General features: G+C 70.1%; 2 protein-coding genes across 3 annotated transcripts in view; one reads left to right on the top strand and one right to left on the bottom strand.

Moving 5' to 3' along the window:
- The window catches only part of MPC1 (mitochondrial pyruvate carrier 1), a 197,826-nt gene that overhangs the window by 20,257 nt on the left and 158,018 nt on the right, over nt 1-19,551 (top strand). The gene's annotated exons all lie outside the window — the stretch shown is intronic.
- On the bottom strand, nt 2,794-17,621 carry CEP43 (centrosomal protein 43). 2 transcript variants are annotated; one of them, XM_037520709.2, is made up of 13 exons: nt 17,518-17,621; nt 17,178-17,231; nt 15,246-15,300; nt 14,814-14,902; nt 14,384-14,521; nt 12,982-13,062; nt 11,128-11,187; nt 7,642-7,862; nt 7,327-7,439; nt 6,123-6,188; nt 4,762-4,801; nt 4,194-4,290; nt 2,794-3,680 (listed from the first exon to the last, which is right to left on the bottom strand). In XM_037520709.2, exons 1-13 carry the CDS (start codon nt 17,614-17,616, stop codon nt 3,606-3,608), a joined length of 1,188 nt encoding a protein of 395 aa, XP_037376606.1. In that variant the 5' UTR covers nt 17,617-17,621; the 3' UTR covers nt 2,794-3,605. The 2 variants fall into 2 exon arrangements, with proteins under 2 accessions (XP_037376606.1, XP_037376607.1); XM_037520710.2 differs by lacking the exon at nt 11,128-11,187.

The following is a 19,551-nucleotide window of genomic DNA, read 5'->3' as shown; positions in this document are numbered from 1 at the left end:
GTTCCACTCACACAGCCCAGGGCCCACCTGGACCCCGAGGGGACACTGCTGATCTGGGGCATCGCCTGGAGGACAGGGCAGGGGCCAGGATGGCACGGAGGCGCCTACGCTTCCGCCCAAGAGCCCAGCACGGCTGCGCCGTGTCCACGGTGCCGTTTGCCCTGATGTACCAAGGGACACGCGACCTCCCAGCAGCAGCGTCCCCGCCGGGAGCTGCCCGGTCCCGGTGTGTGGACGCTGCCGCAGGCCTGCTTTGGCGTGATGCCCGGGCACCACGTGTCCAGGTGATAAAAGCCTGGACACCTCACGACCATGCAGGTCCAGCCACGCTGGCCCCTGGCCTGACCTCACTCAGCCTAAAACCTGTGGGCACCTCAGCTCATGACCGAGTGTTCAGGTCTGCGGGGACACCGCCCGCGGCCCCTCCCCACCCCCGTTGTGTCGGTCAGACCCGTCCGAGGCCCCGCTCGGTCCAGCGCCTCAGAGAACCGGCTCTGCCATCTGCCCTGGCCCCGGGGTCGTGGCCCGCAGGCCGTGTCCACCACCGCCTGTCCCGCGCCCGGAGCAGGTCCTCGGACGTCTGCCGCGAGCAGCCGCCTCCCCGTGCCTGAAAGCATCGCGACGCGCGCCGTCAGCGGGACCCGCCAGGGGATCTTCCGTCTGGCCACTCGGGCAGCGGTGCCGGCGCCAGGTCCCCTGTGCATGAAGTGGGCCCCCCCCGGACACGCCGGGCTCGGGACGCATCCAGGGAGACGGCGTGCGATCGGGGCACACCCGCGGGGTCCACTGCAGCTCGTCTGCCCCTCGCGTCCCTGCTCCGGGGGTGTCTGGGCGTCTTGTGCCTGACGGGTTTGGAATCCCCGGCCGCCGCCGGACTTTCTCAGACTTTCCTTCCTGCTTCGCCACACGGGGCCGTCAGCCATGACACTGCGCCGCGCCCTGCTGGACGGCGCCGTCCTTTATTCCTGCCCTCAGCAACTCCCGCGACCTTCCCTCGACCCCTCCGCTGCCCGTGGGGCCCCCGGCATCTCGCGTCGCTTCCCACTCGGCACCGGCCGCAGGCCCCGCCGTCACACGCCCCAGCCGCCCGCCTCCACCCGTGTCCAGGCTCGGCTGGCGCGTCCGGCATCTTGCGGGCTCCGCGCTCGCCGGTCGGGGGCAGCGCATCGTGTTGCTTTGGCGGACGTCAGCTGCCGACTCACCACCGCCGGCGGGGCCCGGAGTTGTGGGCGCAGGCGCTGCCCGTGTCTGGCGCTGCCCTCCCCGCCGCAGGCCTCCCCTCCGGCCCTGCGCGCCCCAGACACCCCGCGTCCCGCCTCCCGCTGGGCCTGTTGGGACTCAACGCCGCTGGCCCTCCGCGTAGGCAGTGCCGCCTTCTGCGCCGACTGGGCTGGGCCGGGGCCGCAGGGCGGGCGTTACATAACCGGCTGCCGGGCACGACGTCCCCCCTGAACCAGACGCCAGGCCCAGGGAGCCCTCGGCGTGCTGTAGAGGGGGCCTCGGGGACGGCCGGGGGCCCGACACGGGCGAGCTTTCAGGGGCACATCCTGAGCTGCAGGACACTCGGGGTGGGCGGAGAGCCCCACCGCACGCCTGACCACCCAGATGGTGCTGGGGAGTCGGCCGAGAGGCGACACTGGGCTGCAGGAGTGTCGGGTGGCATCTCCAAGACAAGGACGTCACCCCACTTTCTCCAGAGAACCCTGCACCCCACGCCTGGTCAGCTCCCAGTTACTCAGCTGACCGCTCCCCTCACCCAGTGTCCCACGGAGCCCCCACAGCCAGTTCCAGTGACCTGGAGGGCAGACGCCACACTCTCCCCACACACACACCCCCCTACACACTCCCCACACACCACACCCTCCCCCACATACGCACACCACACACACCCCAACACCCCCCCACACCACACCCCCCCACATACACACACCCACAACACCCCCCAACACACACTCCCCACACACACCCTACTCCCCACACACACTCCCCACATACCACACACACCCCACATACGCACCCCCCCAAGCCCCCACACACCACACTCCCCACACCACACACACTCCCCACACACACTCCCCACATGCACCCCCCACCACACACACACTCCACACTCCCCACACACCCCACACTCCCCACACCACACACAGGGGGTTCTGACGGGGCAGAGTAAAGCGTCTATGCTCCAAGTGCTAACTGGGATCCTCTCAGCGAACCCCAAGACGGCAGCCAGGAACCCAGTCTCCTCTCTTCCGTCAGCACTGCCGTTTCTGGGTGACAGAGGCTCAGGGGGCGGCAGCAGGAGATGGTCTGGCTGCAGCGGTGAGGAGGGAGGCGTGTGCTCCCCTGACACTCCCTGACGTGCAGCCCGAGACGCCGCCCAGGGCCAAGGCTGGAGCACACGGGGTCTGGCCGCTGTGCTGGGGCGTGTGGTGTGTTTGTGGTGTGGTGTGGTGTGCGTGTGGGGAGGTGTGTGTTGTGTGTGTGTGGTATAGTGGGGTGTGTGTATGGTGGTGTGGGGTGTGTATGGTGTGCGTGTGGGGTGTGTGTGGGGAGGTGTGAGGTGTGTGTGTATGGTGTGTGTGCCGGGCACACACGTGTCCACAAACGTGAGAGGCCGCTTCGCGGATCCGCCGCTGGAACCCCCCTCCAGCGGGAACACCTACGAGCCCCGCCTGACAGGCTCCGTCCTCAAGGGGCGCCCAACAAAGCTGAGCGGTGGGGACCCGAGGGAGCCCCCCCTCCACCCTGCAGCCATCCCTCCCGGAGCGGCCGTGAGCCCACGCGGCCACAGCGGCCAGGAACCAGGTCCACTTGCTTTTATTAACAAAGGGGACTTTTAATAAAAAGCCGTCACGTGGTTGAAGCGGGACGCGCACACGTCCACGCCAGCAAGCCTCCCTCGCCCGTGCGGGACGCGTGCCCTGGCTGCTCTGGGCGCTCAGCAGCGGGAGGCACCCTCGTATGGCAGCGGCAGAGCCGGCCGGCCGGCGATGTGGCGTGGGCTCGCCCCCCACGCCCCCAGAGCAGTCCAGGGTGGACACAGCGTCCCCGCACACAGGCGACCCCGAGGCCGCTCACGTCAGGCTGGCGTTGCGTGCGGTGCCCCTTCAGGACAAGACGGGCGGCCAGCCGCCCCGGGACACGTGGGCCACCCCGGCGTCCAGGATGAGCAGGCGCCGGCACGCAGGAGCACGGTACTGGGGCCTCTCGCGCCGACCAGCCCGTGCGGAAGAAGCCACAAGGCATAGAGGGACGCCAGCCCCGCCCGGCAGAGGCCTCGGGGCGCCCACGGTGCAGACCTGGGCGGTGGAGCCCGTGGCCGGCAAGTGTCACCTTGCCCCGCAGCCACGTGCGCGGGATCGCCGAGAGCCCCGCCGCCACCCCCCACGTGCCCCATGGCCTCCCCAAGCGCAGCCGGACAGGCAGGGCCACACCGCGCGGCAGGGCTGTTCGGTGGGACGACGCCGAGTTTTAAGAATCTCTTCTGCAGTCTCGAGGCACAAGGCACCCAGAGGGCCGGCGCCGGCAGGGGCCCGCCAAGAAAACCCCAAAACCAGAAACAAGCGCGGAGCCCTGGTCCTGGCAGGTGGAGCACGTGCCCGCGTCTACGCGACGTCCTCCAGGTAATCCGCGACGTCACTGAGCTGGGACACGGTGAGGTCCTGGGTCAGGTCATCCAGCTGCAGCGCCAGGAGAGGGCGAGGGGTTGGCAAAGGCGCGGCCGCAGCGGGCACCGCCCCCACCCCACAGGGCCCAGCCGCCTCGCTTTCTTCCTGGCTTGCGACTGCGCTGAGCAGAGGCGGCCTGGGCAGAGGCCTCGCCCGCGGAGCATGGCTGGAGGGGCCCCGTGGTGCTGTGCGCAGCTCCCACACACAGCCTCAGGAGGACGTGGGCGCTGGGGACCAGCCCCACCCGCAAGGACCCGGAACTAAGGCGTTTCCTGTGCTCACCTGCGCCTGGCCTAGGGGGCATGAGCGTGTCCCTGTCCCCATGGGGCTCGCATGGGGACGCCCACGCGGCTGCATCCACGGCAGCGCAGCAGGGGCTCAGCAGCCTGCGTGGTGGGGGAGGCCGTGGCCCGGAGAGATCCCGGGGCCGTCACCCATACCCCTGCAGCCTTCGGCAGGACATCCCCGTCTCACTGCCCTCCCCTGCAGCCGGGGCCCTGGGCGCCCGCAGCAGGCGGCCCCTACCTTGTCGCTGGTGCTGAGGTCGTCGATGTCCACGGACAGGTCCTCCTCGACCTCCTCGCCGACGCTCGGCTGGCTCCTCTCCGAGCAGTGGCTGGTGCTAGTGCGGAGGTAAGAGCCCAGGCGTCACCCTCTGGACGGTCAGCTCCGCCAGACAGAGGCCACATCGGACACCGCGGCCTTCACCCCCCGCTAATGGACGCCCGGACTAGCAGGGCAGCAGCCGGCCAGCCTGGCAGCCAGAGCGCAAACACCCGTCACCCCAAAAGCCTGTTAATAAAAAATTCCAAATTGGAAAAAAAACCTACCACTCCCTGTAATTTTCAGGTTCTAATTTCAAATTTCCAATCACGGCACAAACGTGACCCCCAGACCACCAGCCACTGCAGCCGCGCGGAGACCACGCCTCGGCCCGCGCTGCCGGGCCCAGTCTCAGCAGGTGTCCCGCACCCGCCACACGCCAGAGGCTACAGCTGCCGCGAGGCCCCGTGACCCACCCCGCTCCCCCTAGCCAAGGACGGGCGCCCCCGCCGCCCCTGCGCCCCCCAGCCCAGCAGCCCCCGCCGCTCACCTGTTGAAGTCGTCGGCATAGTCCTCGTCCTCGGCTGTGCCTGGGGCCACAGAAGAGACACGTGAGTGGGGCTCGTGACCGGCGACACTAAACACCGATTCCTTAAAACCCCCTACCGAGACGCCACGTCGTTGAAAAGGCAGAAACGTCTTTCTACAGAACGTGATCCACAGGGATCACACGGCTGCCAGCGGCAGACCCAAGAAGTGACCATCCCTCGCCCCGCGAGTACCCAGCCCCACGCTCCAGCGCGCCATCTGCTTGGCACTTGCAGGACGAGGGGGCTGTGGTGGCCCTCTGGCTTAGGGGGCACAGCGGGCAGGTCAGGCCCCCCAGGCTGCTCTGGGCCCAAAACTCCCTCCCCAAGTGACATCCGTGACATCCAAGCAGTGGCCCCAGGAGGACAGCAGTCACAGGGTTCCCTGCTCGAGAGGTGGCGGCCGTGAGGGCTGTGGCCAGCCAGCCGCCCATCTTCCCGCCTCCACCCTTGGGCCGAGCCGGGGGCAGGTGTCGTGCCAGAGCTACGGGGTGCGGCCCTGCGCTCCTGCGGGAGGCTGGAGACTGGGCCCACCCTGGCCCCTGCACATCCTCCAGGACAGGGAGTTGCCCAAAGGCAAAGGCTGCCTGACCAGCGAGGGGACGGGCCGCAGAGCAGGCTGCCCAGACATGCCGTGGGGACGGAAGCCGTGAGGCGTCCACCCGAGGGGTACGAGCGTTCCAGTCCTTGACGGGCTGAGTGTCCAGTGTCCCGCTCGGGACCCCCAAGGCTGCCTGTGAAACTGCCCACATGGACTTGAGGCCCAACGGGAGGGGAGCAGAGCCCTTTCTTCCTGCACTGCCTGCCCCCAGGGTTCCCAGCAGGCCCTCCCCAGACCATGTGGACGCCCCATGCAGGGCACAGGGCCGCTGGCAAAGAGCGCGACCCCGGAGGCCAGACTTAGGGCTGGGGGCCCAGGGCAGCAGTGGTTGGTCCGTGGGTCAGCCTGGCGAGACCCCGGGGGCCATGTGGAGGGCGTCTGAGGCACTGCACAACACTCGCGCCAGCCCCTCCCTGGCCCGTCCCCATGCTGACCCGTCCCCATGCTGACCCGTCCCCGCGCTGACCCGCCCCCGTCCTTCCCACGCTGACCCGGCCCCGTGCTGACCCGCCCCCGTCCTGACCCGGCCCCTCCCTGAGCGACACCCCCATCCTCGCTGCCAGGTGCTGGGCCAGCAGGCTGCGGGCTGCACTCGCCCAGGACTCGGCTGAGACACTAGGGGACACATGGGCACCAGGGAGCACCACGCCTGGTCTGAGGGGCCCGGTGGAGGGGGGAGCGGCTTCACTTCCAGCAACCGGCCCGGGCTGGGAACCCCGTTACCTGCTGCAAGGGGCACGCCTTTCTCAGCGGCCGGCTTCGGCTCCCGCGAGGACGTCCTCCGCTTGCCTGTGGCGGGAGAGCATTTGCGTCACGCGCCCCGCCCGAGCCCCCCGTGCCCAGCTGCCGCGGGTGCCCGCGGCTCAGGGACAGCGGGGCCAGGAGAACCTCGCTGTGACTGCGGCTCCGCTCCACGCCCAACGCCCTTTCAGCCGCACACGCCGGCCTCTGCCGCCCCGACCGCCGGAGGGCCTCGCCCGCCTCCAGCCGCGCAGAGCGTGACCTGTGGCCACGGCTCATCTTTCTCATCGACCCTGTCTTTCCTCTGAACTTCAAATTTTGCTTCAGTTCAATCACAGCGACAGCGCCCGGCCCCCGGCAGCCCTGCGCCGACGGCTCTCGGGAGCGCCACGTCCACGCAGCGTCAAGCCCTCCGGGGCACGGCCCCACCGAGGGCATGGCCACTCGACCGGAGAGCCAAGCTGTCTCACGCCGCCCTCCCTGAGCCAGCACATCGCGTGGCTCGGAACCGGCTCCGTCGGCAGACTCCACCGAACTCACACGGCCGGGCCCCGTCAAGACCACCCTCAAGAAAGGGTCTCGGCTGTGCCGCCACCCACCCGCCACCCGCCCCCCCGTCACAAGTGCCCGCTACGGAGCTGTGCACACAGGCCACGCGGGAGGGAGGCGCGGCTGTCGCGCCCTGGGCCTGTCCTCCCTCCAGCGCAGGGGTCAGCGAGCGTCAGGCAGGGACGCAGCGCAAGGCCTGTGGCTGCCCGGCCGCAGGTGCGAGGACAGACGAGGCGAGACTTCCCGACGGGGGAAACGAACTGGCTGGAGGAGGGCGGAGGGTGGCAACGCCACCTGTGCACGGGCACTCGTCATGGCACGGCCGGCCTGAGGTAGACGATGGGCAGGAGGGCATGGAGCCCAGCCCCGTGCAGACTGAGGAGTCCCCTCCGTGTCTGCAGCGGGGCGGTTTTAAAATTAGCGGAATTCAAACCCTACTCGAGACCACCGAAGCGTGCGCGGGGCGGTCTAGGCGTCAAGCGTTAACCCTGAGGGCCGGATAAAAAGGCCCTCTCCCGAGAGCGCCTCCATGGCGCGGGAACGCAGCGCAAGCCAGGAAAGCGCACAGTCAAGGCGCAGGTCCCGCGGGCTCAGGGCCCGGGCAGCACGGGCCCCAGGCCGGGCGCTCAGCACTCACCCTCGGAGTCGTGCAGGGAGAGCGTCCCTGTCAGGGAGCTGAGCCCGCCTCTCAAAGGCGGGGCGTCCGAGAGCGAGGCCAGGCCGCCCGCTTGCTTGCCAGGCTCACTCCTCCTACGCAGAAACACGGGCCAGTTAGAGGGCGCCGGGGGCAGCCAGCTCGGCCAGGGGCCAGCGGGGCCCGGCAAGCACGTCACAGTGGGACGGAGGCGGCCCTCCTGCCCGCCCGGGGCAGACCGCCAGCAGCGCGCTCTTTCACACACATAGAAAGCGTGCGTTCAACTCCAGCCTGACCCCCCACCCGCAGGCCACTCACCACCCGCAGGCCTCCTCGGGTCTGGGGACGGGGTCGTCGAAGAAGGGGTCGGCCTCTGTGTCGCCGCCATCCTGCAGGGAGACCCGGTCCCCACTGCCGAGGCCCCCAATGCTGGGGAGGGGGCCCTTCTCCGTCTCCGGGGCCTTGGGGTGCAGGCCGGACCTGCTCCTGGACTCCGAGGAGAGGCTCGTGTCGCTCTGACTGGCCTCGCTGCCCGCTTTCTGGAAAGCAAGGAGACAAGCTGCCGGGCACCGGCCCCGCAAGACGGCTCGCACAGCGGGGGGCCCCGTGGCCCGTGTGCATCCCCGTGCGGGCAGGAGGGCCCGAGGGTGGAGAGGCCGCGCAGAGGCTGGGATGGCCCACGCCCAGCTCATGGCCCTGGGCAGGGACACAATCGCCGCCGACTGACTGACGGGCCTCGTCCCACCCTGCTCCGCTCCTGACCCCGCGGGGAGCGCCTTGGCCGGGACGGCCCCGCCGCAGACGGCTCCGGGGAGTGTCTTCCGTACAAGCAGGAGTCGTGGGCACCGCAGAGGGCGGCAGGTCACACAGCAGACGACCTGGCTTCCCAGCGGGAGCTCCCCAGGAAGACCCCCCCACCCCGCTGAACCCGAGCCCCAGCACCGCACACAGACCCCCGCGGCGCGGACGTCCCTCTCCGCCACGGGGTCCATGTCTGAAGCCCGCAGCTGCCGCCTCCTTCCCCCAGCCCCGGCCCGCCAGCAGCAGGTCTCCTGGCTCTGCTCCCGCCTCCCCGGCCCAAGCAAGTTCTGTCACCTCTGCAAAAACGGAAAAAGGCGACGCTCCAGCCACCACCGCGGTCCCGGGGCTGAGGAGTCACCATGTCTGACTCCAGCGCCAGCTCTCGACACTTAGCCGGTTCCAGGCCGAGCCTATGAAGCAGCAGCTTCTGGGGTGCACAGACCCGCGGGCAGGGCCAGCTCCGGAGAGGCCCACAGGGCCAGGGCAGGGTGTGTGCGGGGGCGGGGCCGGGGGCTGGAGCGGCGCTCAGCGGAGGGGGCGCAGAGCCGGCAGCAAGGTCAGTGCGGACGTCCTGCCGGGGGAGAGGCCCCAACTACCGGAGCGTGCCTGGGACTGCCCGGCGAGGAAGCGCCTGCAGGAGCCGGGGGGCCGCGTCCCGAGCCCACTCCAGCTCCGGACCCTGACACAGACGCCCGCCGCCATCTCAAGCCGCCCAGGTGCGGGGCCGGGTCCCGGCCGTCGAGGAGCTGACGCAGCGACTGAGGCTTCCTCCAAGCGCGTCCTCCTGGCAGGGAGAGGCCAGGCAGCCAGGCGGCAGGGCGGGCAGCGGCGGCGAGGGCAGCAGGGCTGGGGCCACGGGCCCCTCAGCAGCCCCCACTCGAGTCGGTCACTTGGACGAACAGAATTAGCACCGGGAAGAGGGTCACAGCGACCCGTGGACAGAAAATGGAATCAGCCAAAAACGGCGTGACTAGACTGGCTTAAAAATACGGAAAAAAGAGCATTTCCAAACTAAAAGTTTGATCTGCGCTGCTCAAAAAAACACCGAAGGCAAAGAAACACCCTAGTTTGCAAAAGGACTCCCCATTCAGGGCAGCCCGCCCCGCCAGCGCAGCAGCTTCTGGCCGTGACCATGGACACACGCCGAGGACCCTCTCACTGGGGTACGGCGCACGCGCTTGAGGGCGCCCCAGAGCGCCGGGCCAGGCGGCAAACACCACGGGGCCCTTCCCAGGCCTCCCAGACCGCCCGCCCCCCACCAGCCCGCGGGACAAGCCCAGGCCCCCGCCCGACGCTGGCGGCAGTGGCCTCCGCAGGCCCGCCGGGCTCCAGGGCCCAAGGCTGTGGGGCGGCCCCTGCGGAGGCCCAGACCAAGCAGCCTCGCCTCAGGGCACAGCCGGGAGCCCCCCACGAGGAGAGACGCAGACACGCCCGCCCCGCCCACCGGGCACCTCCCGGGCCAGCAAGGCCAAGCTCGTGCGGGACGCGCAGGGTGACCGGCAGAGAATCGCCTTCGAAGGCTTGAAAACAAAAAACCAGCTCCAGGCAGCTAACACCTGGCAACAGAGGGCGAGGACAAGCCTCTGGGCGACGTCTAAGGGACAAGCGCCCCTCAGCAGGACGCCCCGACAGACACATGAGCGTCCCACGCGGGACCTCCCCACGCGGCGCAGGGGCCGGGCCGAGCCCGCTGACCTGTCGCGACGCAGCCACTGAGCTCCTCGGCCGCGCCTCCGGCGACAGGGACAGTCCAGCAGACACAGGCCGCGCGGGGATGCACAGCTCCATGGGAGCCGCCCTCTATGCACCCCGCCTCTAAGCAGCTGCCGCAAGCGCAGCCTCTGGCTCCAGCCCTGCCGCAGGCTCGGGCGGCACGGGGGCCCCTTGCTCGCACGGCCCTCTGAGGCCCGGCTCCGCCCGCGGCCCCTGGCCCCCGGTCCCACCCCGCAGGCCTGCGGGCCCGCTGGTCAGGGCATGGGGCAGCTCGGGGCTCGAGCAGCGAGGAGCCTGGCCGCCCCGGGCCTGCGGGCATACACTCCACAAGGACCTGCAGCATGACGCCCGCCAAGGCGCCGCAGAGGGGTGGGGGACTAGGTGGGAGACCCCAAGAGGGGCCTGCGGAAACAGCACGGGCTTCTTACAAGGAGCAGGGAGGGAGCCCAAGACTGGGCAGGGGTTTTCTGCCCAGGAAGCCCCCGCCCGGGGCGCGTCTGCACAGGCCTCCCCACAGAGCCCGGCCGCCAGGAGGCCGTGAGGAGGCCGGCGTGCAGCTCGCAAAGCCAGCTCACGGCGCTCATGGGCGCCTTGGTGTCCAGGCACGTCTGTCGCCCTCAGGCAGCCCCTGGTGGGGCTCAGGGGGCCGTCTCGCCCACAGCACTTTCTTCACATCGCCACTGCTGAAGGGATACCTTGGGGACACCGAGGAGCCTGGGAACGCCAGTGCAAAGGCAGGGCCCGGTCGGCCAGGACTGACCGGCTGGAGGAACGGGGCCGATGCCCTTCACCATGGCGCCTCCGGGTCTGTCTGTAGCCAGGGCCACGCGGGCCTGCGGGACCAGGGCCGGGAGGGGAAGGACCGGGCCCAGCGGGTGGTGCAGGCCGGGGGGGGGGGCACACACGCCCCGGAGCACCAGCACCACGTGGCACAGCAGCCCATCCACTGGCGGCCGAGCCCGTCCTCTCGGGAGGGCGCCTGGGCCGGGGCCGAGGGGCAGCGCAGCCCCACGTTCAGGGCTCGCAGGAAGCGAGGGGAACCCGGGCAAGGCTCAGCTTGATGTTCTCGTTGCCTCGCAAGCGCGGCAGATACGCGCTGAGCTCACGCAGGGGGTGCGAGCGTCCCGGCGCGCGGCCAGCAAGGTTGGCACAGCCGGCGAGGCCCCCACCTGCATAACTGAGTCGAGCTGCGTTCTTTCGCGCTGCCACGAGGGCCACGGCCTGTCCAGAGCTACGAGGGACACTTGACACGAGAAGGGGCCGGTAGGACGGCCGGGCCCTGCGAGTTACCTTGGCACCAGGCCGCTGCCCGCTGGTCGTCTTCTTACCTTGTCCTGTGTACCTGGGTATCTGAGCACGAGAGCGAGACAGCATTTCACCACAGTGTCAGCTGGAAGGTAAACTGAGTCACGGCACGCGCGCGAGGTGGGCTCCGATCGGAGGCCCTCTGACCGCACGCCCTCGGGGCGCCCACGGGGGCCTGTCTCTCCCTGGCCCCTGTGCTACCGCCCCCGGCCCTGGCGGATGACCACGTGCAGCAGTGACGCCAGGAGTCCAGGCTGTGCTCGCCTGCTCAGCTCCCACGCTGGCCGCCGTCCCGCCCGGGACAGCAAGAGAAGGGCCGCCGGCCTGGCCTCCACGGGGGCGAGCTGGACGCTTATGGGGCCGCAGCTCCCAGAGTCCCTACAGCAGCTCCCATGGCCCCGAGGGCGCGTCCTCCCGGGCCCCCATCATCGGAAGGCTGGCAAGGAGGGCGGAGGGCGGGCGCCACGGGAGCCCCAAACCCAGCCCCCGGGTCCGGGGGCTGCATCTTCATGGCCCGGAGCAGACGCGCCAGCCTGCGCCTGAGCCCCAAGGTCAGCGTTGCCCCAGGGCACCCAGCAACTCTCCCGAGGACGGGGGCTCCCCATGCTCACTCCTTGTTTTTGATTTGCGGAACCCTTGCCGGCAGCAGGGGAACGAACCAGGGCTGCAGAGGCTGCGGGCAGCCCTGCAGCCCAGCGCTCAACCACCAGGGGAGGCCCCCATGCTCACTCGTCATGCGGACCAAGCACGCTCCTGCAGCACCACGTCGGGCCAGCGCTGAGAGGACGACCGCAGGGCAGCGTCCCGGCCCACCTGTGGGCGAGCGCTTGGGGCGAGCGCGACCGGGCCTCGGAGGGCAGGTGCTCGGGGAGCAAACGCTGCCTGCTGGCCGGGAGCTCAGCCCTCATCCGCGCGGGGCTGGCCAGCCCCAGGAAAAGCAAGGCCGGCGCCAGGAACACCTTCCTGGGCCCCCTGAGAAGGGCCCCGAGCTCAGAGAACGGGACCGGGGATAGCAGAGGGTCCCCCAGCTTAGAAACTCAGCCCAAAATCACTCCAGAGCCTCAGTCTGCGGAGAAGCACAACGTCAGGGCCAGGCCACGTCCCCTCTGCCCAGACGCAGGCCGCAAGGGCGCCCTCCAGACGCACCCTCTCGGGACACAGCCAGGCTCTGGAGGAGGACCCCTGGGGGCTGCGTCGCTCGCCACAGAAGGAAAGTGGAGCGCAGCCGCCAGCTGACCCCGCAGCCCGGCTGCTGCCCATAGAGGCCATACCTGCAGCGAGAACCCCGCCATGCCACCCTGCAGCACTTGACTGCAGCCCCACGCCACACACGCACCCCCCACACACACACCCTCACGCATACCCCACACACTCCTCACACAACCTCCCCCACACACAACCCCTCACAAACCCCCTCCCACGCACACCCCTCACAAACCCCCCTCACACACCCACCACACACAAACACCCCCTCCCACAACCCCCTCCCACACACACCCGTGAGCAGACCACAGGCTCTTGAAACCCCACCGAAGCAGCTCTCTGCTGGAAGAAGCCGTCCTGACGCACGTTCCCGAATCTGGTCCTGCCCGCGGCGCTCAGCACGGCTCTTTCCCAGTCTCCAAACACCCCTCCTGGGCCAGGCGCTCGCGAAGGAGGACGAGCCGCCTCCTGAGCCAGGGGCCCCACGACTGCGTGGGGAGCATCGTCCTCCTGGCACGAAGCCCAAACCGCTCCCAGCAAAGCCAAAGGGGTTAAAGCCACGCTGGGCCCCAAACGAACGCGTTCCGCACACTCGGGTTTCTCCGGGGAGAAGCAGGACCTTCCCACGGCGCTCACCTTGCTGGGGCTGCTGTGGGAGCCTGCTCTTCCCTCCGGCGACCTGGGCGGAGAATGGGGGTCGGACAGGTCCAGGGCGCCCTGAAACACACACGGGCGACGTGAGCACCCTCGAGGGTGCACCGGGGAGGCGGGGGAGGGGCCCGACGCTGCTCACACGCGCCCCTCTTTCTCCCTGTTGCCGTCGATCAATTCCTTCATCAGGTTTCTCCCAAATCCCAGCCAAAAAAAAAAAACCCTAAAAAACCCACGAAGCAAAACACAGAGACCTCAACCACCCGCTCGGGGTTCCCCCGTCGCCTGACCCGGCCCTCACGGCACCCCGGGCCTCACGGCACCCCCGGCGCCCCCAGGCCTAGTCCGCGTGTCCCTGGCTGCTGGGGCAACCTGAGCAGCGGCTGCGCCGGGGCAGATGCTCCCTGGTGGGGAGGCCAGCCCCGCTCCTCCTCGAGTCACCCACCGGGACCTCCCGCTCCAACACCGTGTGAGGAGGGGGTGTTCGCGCCCCTCAGCCCACACCCGAGCCCGAAACCTCCATCTCCTGGAAGCTCGTCCTTCCCCTGCGGCCACCAGAGCCGCCTGCACCTCCCTGGCCAGGCCTCACCGCCCTGCGCCGCCCGCCACAGGGCCACTCCCAGCCTCCTCGCCCTCGAGGCCTCGCCCTCACAGACTGCCTTCCGGCGCTGACCGGGCTGGGCTGGCCACACCAGGGCCGCTCTCCAGGAGGGGCTCCTGCCCCCTGCCTGTTCCGTGACGGCTGCAAAAGCAGCTGCTGTGCAGGCCCCACCCCGCCGCTGCCTGCCGCCAGCCCCCGCGCTGGGCTGGAGTTCCGAAGCCTCCACACGCACTGCCCCCGCCCCCCCCACCCCCAGGCCTCCTCATAGGCATCCGGGAGGGATTACGGCCCCTCAGCTTGTCCTAGTTGCAGGGCCGCCACCGAAACGCCTGCAGGCGACCTGCTCCTGTGGGCCCCGCCTTCCAGGACTGACCCGCGTCCAGCGCAGGTGGCAGCGCCCGCCGGGGCCACAGACTGACCGTCAGACCACCCGGGAGCAGACAGGGCGGCTGTGGGTCCGTCCATCCGAGGTCAGCGTCTGCGAGGGCGGCCCCCGTCCAGACAGAAGCCAGATGCCCCGCGGCCCCGCGCAGAGGCACGGATGGGCCAGACCAACGGCACAAAGCTGGAGGCCGTCCATGAAGCTGTCAGAGTCCCGCCTCCGGCATCTGCACAGCCAGGAGGGCAGCAGTGGCTGTGCAGCACCCACGGCGCCCAAGTCCCTGTCCCACAGGCAGGAGGCAGGACAGGTGCTGAGCCTCATCGCGCCCCCTCGACCTGCAGTCCCGCGTGGCGTGCGCAGCTTCATTGCCACAGAGAAGCCAGTGTCCGCTAGGCCCCTCTTACCTCCCCGCCGCTCGGGCCCCGCTCCTTCTGCTGGCAGCGCCGGATCACCTCCAGCAGCAGGGGGCCGCCCACGGTGCCCTCCGCCTCGATGATGCCCAGGTCCCGGGCCAGGTTCTCCCGCCCTTCAAGGCCATGGAGCTGAGGCGAGAGGAAGTCGGTAAACGCGTGGCATAGCAGGCCACTCCTGAGACACGACCCCCTTTCTGGGGATACCTCGCCCCACCCGCACGCACCGGCCCCCAGGCGCAGTCTAGGGAACACCCCGGGACTGCGCAGGCCTCCGCGGCAGGGACGCTGTGCCAGAGGCCCGAGGGCTCAGTGCTGGTCACGCCACGGGTAGCCCACGCTGTCCGGCCTGCTCATGCTCAGCTTCAGGGAGTGGTTTGGACCAGGAGCTTCAAGGGGCAAAGGTGAGAATCGTTCTTCTTACCGTGCTGGTTTCCGGCTGAAAAACCGCCAAGGTGAAGTCAAGGTTGAAAAACTGAAGAAACTCCGCGACGAGGCTGGCCACCAGCCGGCCTGCAGAGACAGGAGGGTCAGCGCCCGCGGCCCGCAAGACGGGGCATCGCGAACTGAACCGGGCCCATGGGCTTCGAGCCTCAGGTTTCTCCTCTCGGAACCGCACCCCCCGGGTCCTGGGGACCCGCGTGTCGGGAACAGGGCGGAGGTGGCCCTCACGGTGAGACCAGCTGTAATGACTCCCCCCAGCAGCTACATGGGACAGCAGCTTAACAGCTGTCAGGGAAAACGCAACTTTCAAAAGAGGACCTGTGCGCCTCGGAGCCTCCAAAACATAACCCGCACCCCACACAGGCGGGGCTGCAGACGCAGACGGACAAAAGCCAGCTGAGCGTGGGCTCACCATCTTTCGTCGTCAGAAACTTTTTCAGGCTCTCGTTGACTAAAGGGGTTTTGTTCTGTGGAGAGAGGAGACATGGCCAGTGTCAGGAGAAAACAGTCAGTGCCGGCCAGTCCGACCCGTGGGCAGGACGGGAACAAAACACACCACGCGGGGGCGGCCACGTGGGGACGTCGGGAACCGCCACACCAAGCGCGCAGGAGGATGCTGGGTCGGGCCGGCAGGTGTGTCACCAAAGGGCAGGGAGAGGAGGGACAGGCTTGCCAGGAGCGAGCCTTTGGGGGCCACTGCTGCTTGCACAGGGGACGGTCAGTCAGGTGAAGCGCCGTGTGGCCACCGGCGGGCGGGAGGCCGCTGCCTTCTGTTTATTTTTGAACCTTGGAAAGGACTGCGCTAGAAGCTGCCCCGCCGCGGGGCCTCTCAAGTGTCTCTATTTATAACCCCACTGCTCACTGCCTGGGGGCAGGAGCCCGCAGCCCCACGCCGCTCCCCCTCCGGCCCCATCACGCGGCGCCGGCCCCCACGGGGCGCAGAGCCAACGCCTTGCCTCGTGACCGTCACCCGACAGACAACACCATGAGCCCAGGAGCGCCACTAAACAGGCCCGTGAGCTGACGGCGGGACACGGCGCCGGAGAGCAACCCGCAGGCGCCCTGGAGTGCTCCGGAGACCCGCCCGCCAGCTCCAGCGTGGCTCCCTCCCCAGAGCCGCCCCACACATCTTCCCGAGGAGGAAAGCGCCCGCCAGCAAGCCGGCCCTTGAGGCTCCCAGCAGCCCGTCATGGGCCTCGCGGGGCCGCCGCGGGGTGGGTGGCGGGAGCCGGTCCCAGCGAGCAGGGCGCAAGGCTGCATGGGTGCCAGGAGCGCTCCCTGCTGACTCCGGAGTGCCCTGGACCTGCGGGCCACCCTCGCAGGCCACGGTTCTGTGCTGGAGAGTGTTCAACGTACCAAAGGGCACCTATAAAGAACTTAAAGCAGGTCTGTTACACCCCAGTAGGACTCTCCAGAGAGCCCCCAAAGTCGAGGTGGGGGAGAGCTCACGAAGGCTGGTCTAAGGGGTTGGCAGAAGCCACGTCGACTGAAACGTTTGAAAAAAAGAAGAAAACAGACGAGATGAGAAGACCCAGCAGGGCCAGCCTGGCGCAGGGGCAGAAAGGGCTGCGGGAAGACGGCAGGGACCCCGCGAAGGGGACTGGGCTGGAGGAAGGGCAGGACGTGGGCAGGACGTGGGAGGTGGCCAAGCGCCGGCTTCAGGGAGGGCCGGGGCAGCTACAGAAGGGCTGGGCCGGGGAAGGAGGCGGTGCGGGTCCCGGCACCCCTTGGCTCTCCAGCCGGGGAAAACGCAGCCCCGGAGGACAGTCGGGGGCCGGCAGGTGGGGGGACCGCAGGGCCGCAGGGCTGTCTGCGGGGGTGACAAGGACCAGAGACCCAGGGCTGCAGCCACAGGCATGGTCGAGGCCCCCGGGGAGGGCAGAGAACCCGGAGACAGCGCCCCCGTGCTTCCGTGAGCCGCCCAAAAATGACAGAAAGGGTCCCAAAAGCCGGCGATTTTCAAGTGGGAAAGAGAAGGAGAGAGAAGTGGCACAGCAAGGCCGCGAGCCGGGCGTCGGGCCACAGGACCGGGCATAGTGGCCGCGATGGGGCGTGGATGAAGGGGGGCCAGGACCCCAGAAACCCGGGAGACAGGCGCCTTTCCTCCGGGCCCTGGCCTGGGTGAGGGGCTGGGGGTCGGTGCCGCAGGCTCCCCTGGGGGCCTCGGGGTCCAGGCCTCCGGGTCCAGGCGTGCCCGCCGAGGCCCCAGGTCCTGCGCCGTGCTGGGGGGGGGGGCAGCGCGCCCAGGCCGCGGCCCGACCCTGCCCGCGCCCGAGGGCCGGTGGGGGGGGCGGGGGGCGGGACGGTCGGGTCCGGTGCGGTCCGGCCGCCGCCCGGGTCCTACCTCCACTTTTTCTTGCTCCTCCAGCGCCAGGAACACCGCCGCGCGGAGCTCGGCCTGCGGGGTGGGGGGGGGCAGAGGGGCTCAGGCCGCGTCACAGGGGGGCGGGGGGGCAGGGGGGGCGGCTGGGGGGCGCCTGCACGCGGGGGTAGCAGGGGGCGGCTTGGGGGCGGGGGCCGCTTGGGGGGCGGCTTGGGGGGCGGCTTGGGGGGCGGGGCCGCCTGCGCGCGGCCGGGCCGGGGGGCGCGGGCCCCGGCGGACGGTCGGGTCCGGGCCCCGCGCGTCCCCCCCCCGGGCAGGGCCGCCGCCGGGCCCCGCTGGGCCGCCCGCCCGCCGCCCGCACCTTGATGCGGGCCAGGACGCCGTTGCTCTCCAGCGTCTGCACCAGCAGGTCCCGCAGCTCCGTGTCCTCCTCGGCCGCCGCGGGCGCCGCCGCCGCCATCTTGTTTCTCCAGGACAACCGCCCAAGCCGCGCCGGCGCGCGCCGCGCCGGCCCCGCCCCCCGCGCCCCTGCGCGCCTGCGCGCCCCGCCCACGCTGGAGGCGGGGCGTGCGCCGGGGCGGGGCCGTGCCGGGCCGGGGCTTCGGGGGCGGGCCTGGGGGCGGGGCGGGCCTCGAGGGCGGGGCCTGGGGGCGGGGCGGGCCTCGAGGGCGGGGCCTGGGGCGGGGCGGGCCTCGAGGGCGGGGCCTGGGGCGGGGCGGGCCTCGAGGCCCGGGAGGGCAGGAGCGGGACCCCGGCCCCCGCCCCCGCCCCCCGCCCCGGGTGTTGGTGGAACCGCCCGGCCTGTCCCCTCTCTCCCCCCGCGCCGCACGCTCGTGGCCCGCAGCCCTCGCGGGGTCGCCCCGGCGGGACCTTTGGTCTTTGCGGGCGCAGGGCGGCCCGAGGAGCAGACAGGCCCGCGTCCCCAGGCGCCCCCACGCCGGCCCTCCCGCCCTCCCGCTCCTCCCAGGCCGCCTGGCTGCGGCCACTGCGTCCGTCGGGGGGGAGGCTGTGCTGGCCTCCGAGGCGGCCCGGGGTCCGTGGGGCTTTGTGTCCGGAAAGGTGCCCCTGCCCGTCCTGTCCACGCCCGCCGGCCCAAGCCCCCCGCCGTGCCAGCCCTGCCAGCCCTGCCAGCCCTGCCAGCGAGCTTCCCGTGCCCGCCCGCGCCCAGTGCACCTGCGGCCCAGTGCCCGCCCCGGGCTCCCCTCCAGAGCTTCTGATGAGCCCCTCAGCAGCTCCAGGTGGAGCCCAGCCCCCCAGGCTTCCTCCTGCTTTCCACCCTAAATAACTGAGTAACTTAAGATGAAAATGACCCCTCCCGCTCCCTCTTTACGCCGCTTGTGTGACCCCCCAGGGGACGCTGAAGCAGGAACGGGCCTCCCCGCGGAGCCAGCCCCTGCGTGGGTGAAGAACAGAACCAGGATCATTATCCGAATTGGGGTGCCAATCCCGAGGGAGGCGCTGGCATGACGTATACGTTGTGCTCTCCTGCTGCAGAAGTAAAGGGTGCAATTTTCAAAATTCTTGTGCCTTTTTTGGGGGGGATCCTTGCCAGTGGCCGGGGATCGAGCTGGCGCTGCAGAGGCTGCGGGCAGCCCCACAACCCAGCGCGCCACCGCTGCGCCACTGGGGAGGCCCTAAATTCTCGTGATGTTAAGTATTTCCAAACAGGAGCTGCGTGAGGAGGCTGTCACGGGCACTCCTTGGCCCGCCTGGCCACGCCCAAGCCCCAGGTTGCAGCCTCCGCCTCCCAAGGCTGCCCCGGCTTCTGATCCCGTTGGGGCAGGGTCAACCCTCACCCGCCTCAGCCCACCTGGCCAGGCCCTGCCCCGGGCCGCCCCTCTCAGGAGGCGTCTACTTGACCCCTCTCACAGCTGCAGCCCCTCAGCCCCTGACTGCCCAGGGGGCACGCGCACGTGTAGCCCCCAGGCAGGCCAGGCCATGGCACCCCAGAGCTGGGTGGACGGGTGTGGGGGACGAGCTCTTTCCTTATTGCCTAAGGGACCGGCATGCTTTGCTCCACACTGGTTCCTTCTGGAAGCTGGAGGTCCGCAGGTGAGCCCACTCCCACATCAGGGCGTCCACCTGTTTACCTCAGTCCTCCCGGGGCCGTGCGCGCCTCCCTGCCCCGTTGGCTGGTGACTGGCCTGCGCAGCGGAGCCCTGGATAGGAGCAGGGCCAAGCCCCAAGGAAAGGCCCGCCCGCCCCTATAGCCCGTGTGCACAGTGGACGCTGCAGAGCTGGCCTTGGTGAGGGCCCGGGGGGGGGGCCCTGCACCCCGCTGAGGACCCCAGGGGGGCAAGAGTCGCTCTCCACTCCCAAGGGCGGGGCTGGCAGGGGGGCGGGGTTGGCAGGGAGGGCACGCTCGGCCTTGACCGGCTGCAGGTGTGGGCCTGCT

This window comes from Talpa occidentalis, unplaced genomic scaffold, assembly GCF_014898055.3.
Source record: "Talpa occidentalis isolate TD23 unplaced genomic scaffold, MPIMG_talOcc4v2.1 talOcc4.2, whole genome shotgun sequence".
Classification (NCBI taxonomy): domain Eukaryota; kingdom Metazoa; phylum Chordata; class Mammalia; order Eulipotyphla; family Talpidae; genus Talpa; species Talpa occidentalis.
This window is presented reverse-complemented; position numbering and strand designations above follow the sequence as displayed.

What these genes read in the sequence shown, in the direction of transcription:
- CEP43 (XM_037520709.2), bottom strand. Translation starts at nt 17,616, where the DNA reads ATGGCGGCGGCGGCGCCCGCGGCGGCCGAGGAGGACACGGAGCTGCGG. An exon ending in CTCCCTGCACGACTCCGAGG is followed by an intron (nt 6,189 to 7,326) that starts GTGAGTGCTGAG and finishes CTCCCGCCACAG; the next exon opens with GCAAGCGGAGGACGTCCTCG. An exon ending in TATGCCGACGACTTCAACAG is followed by an intron (nt 4,291 to 4,761) that starts GTGAGCGGCGGG and finishes CCTCCGCACTAG; the next exon opens with CACCAGCCACTGCTCGGAGA.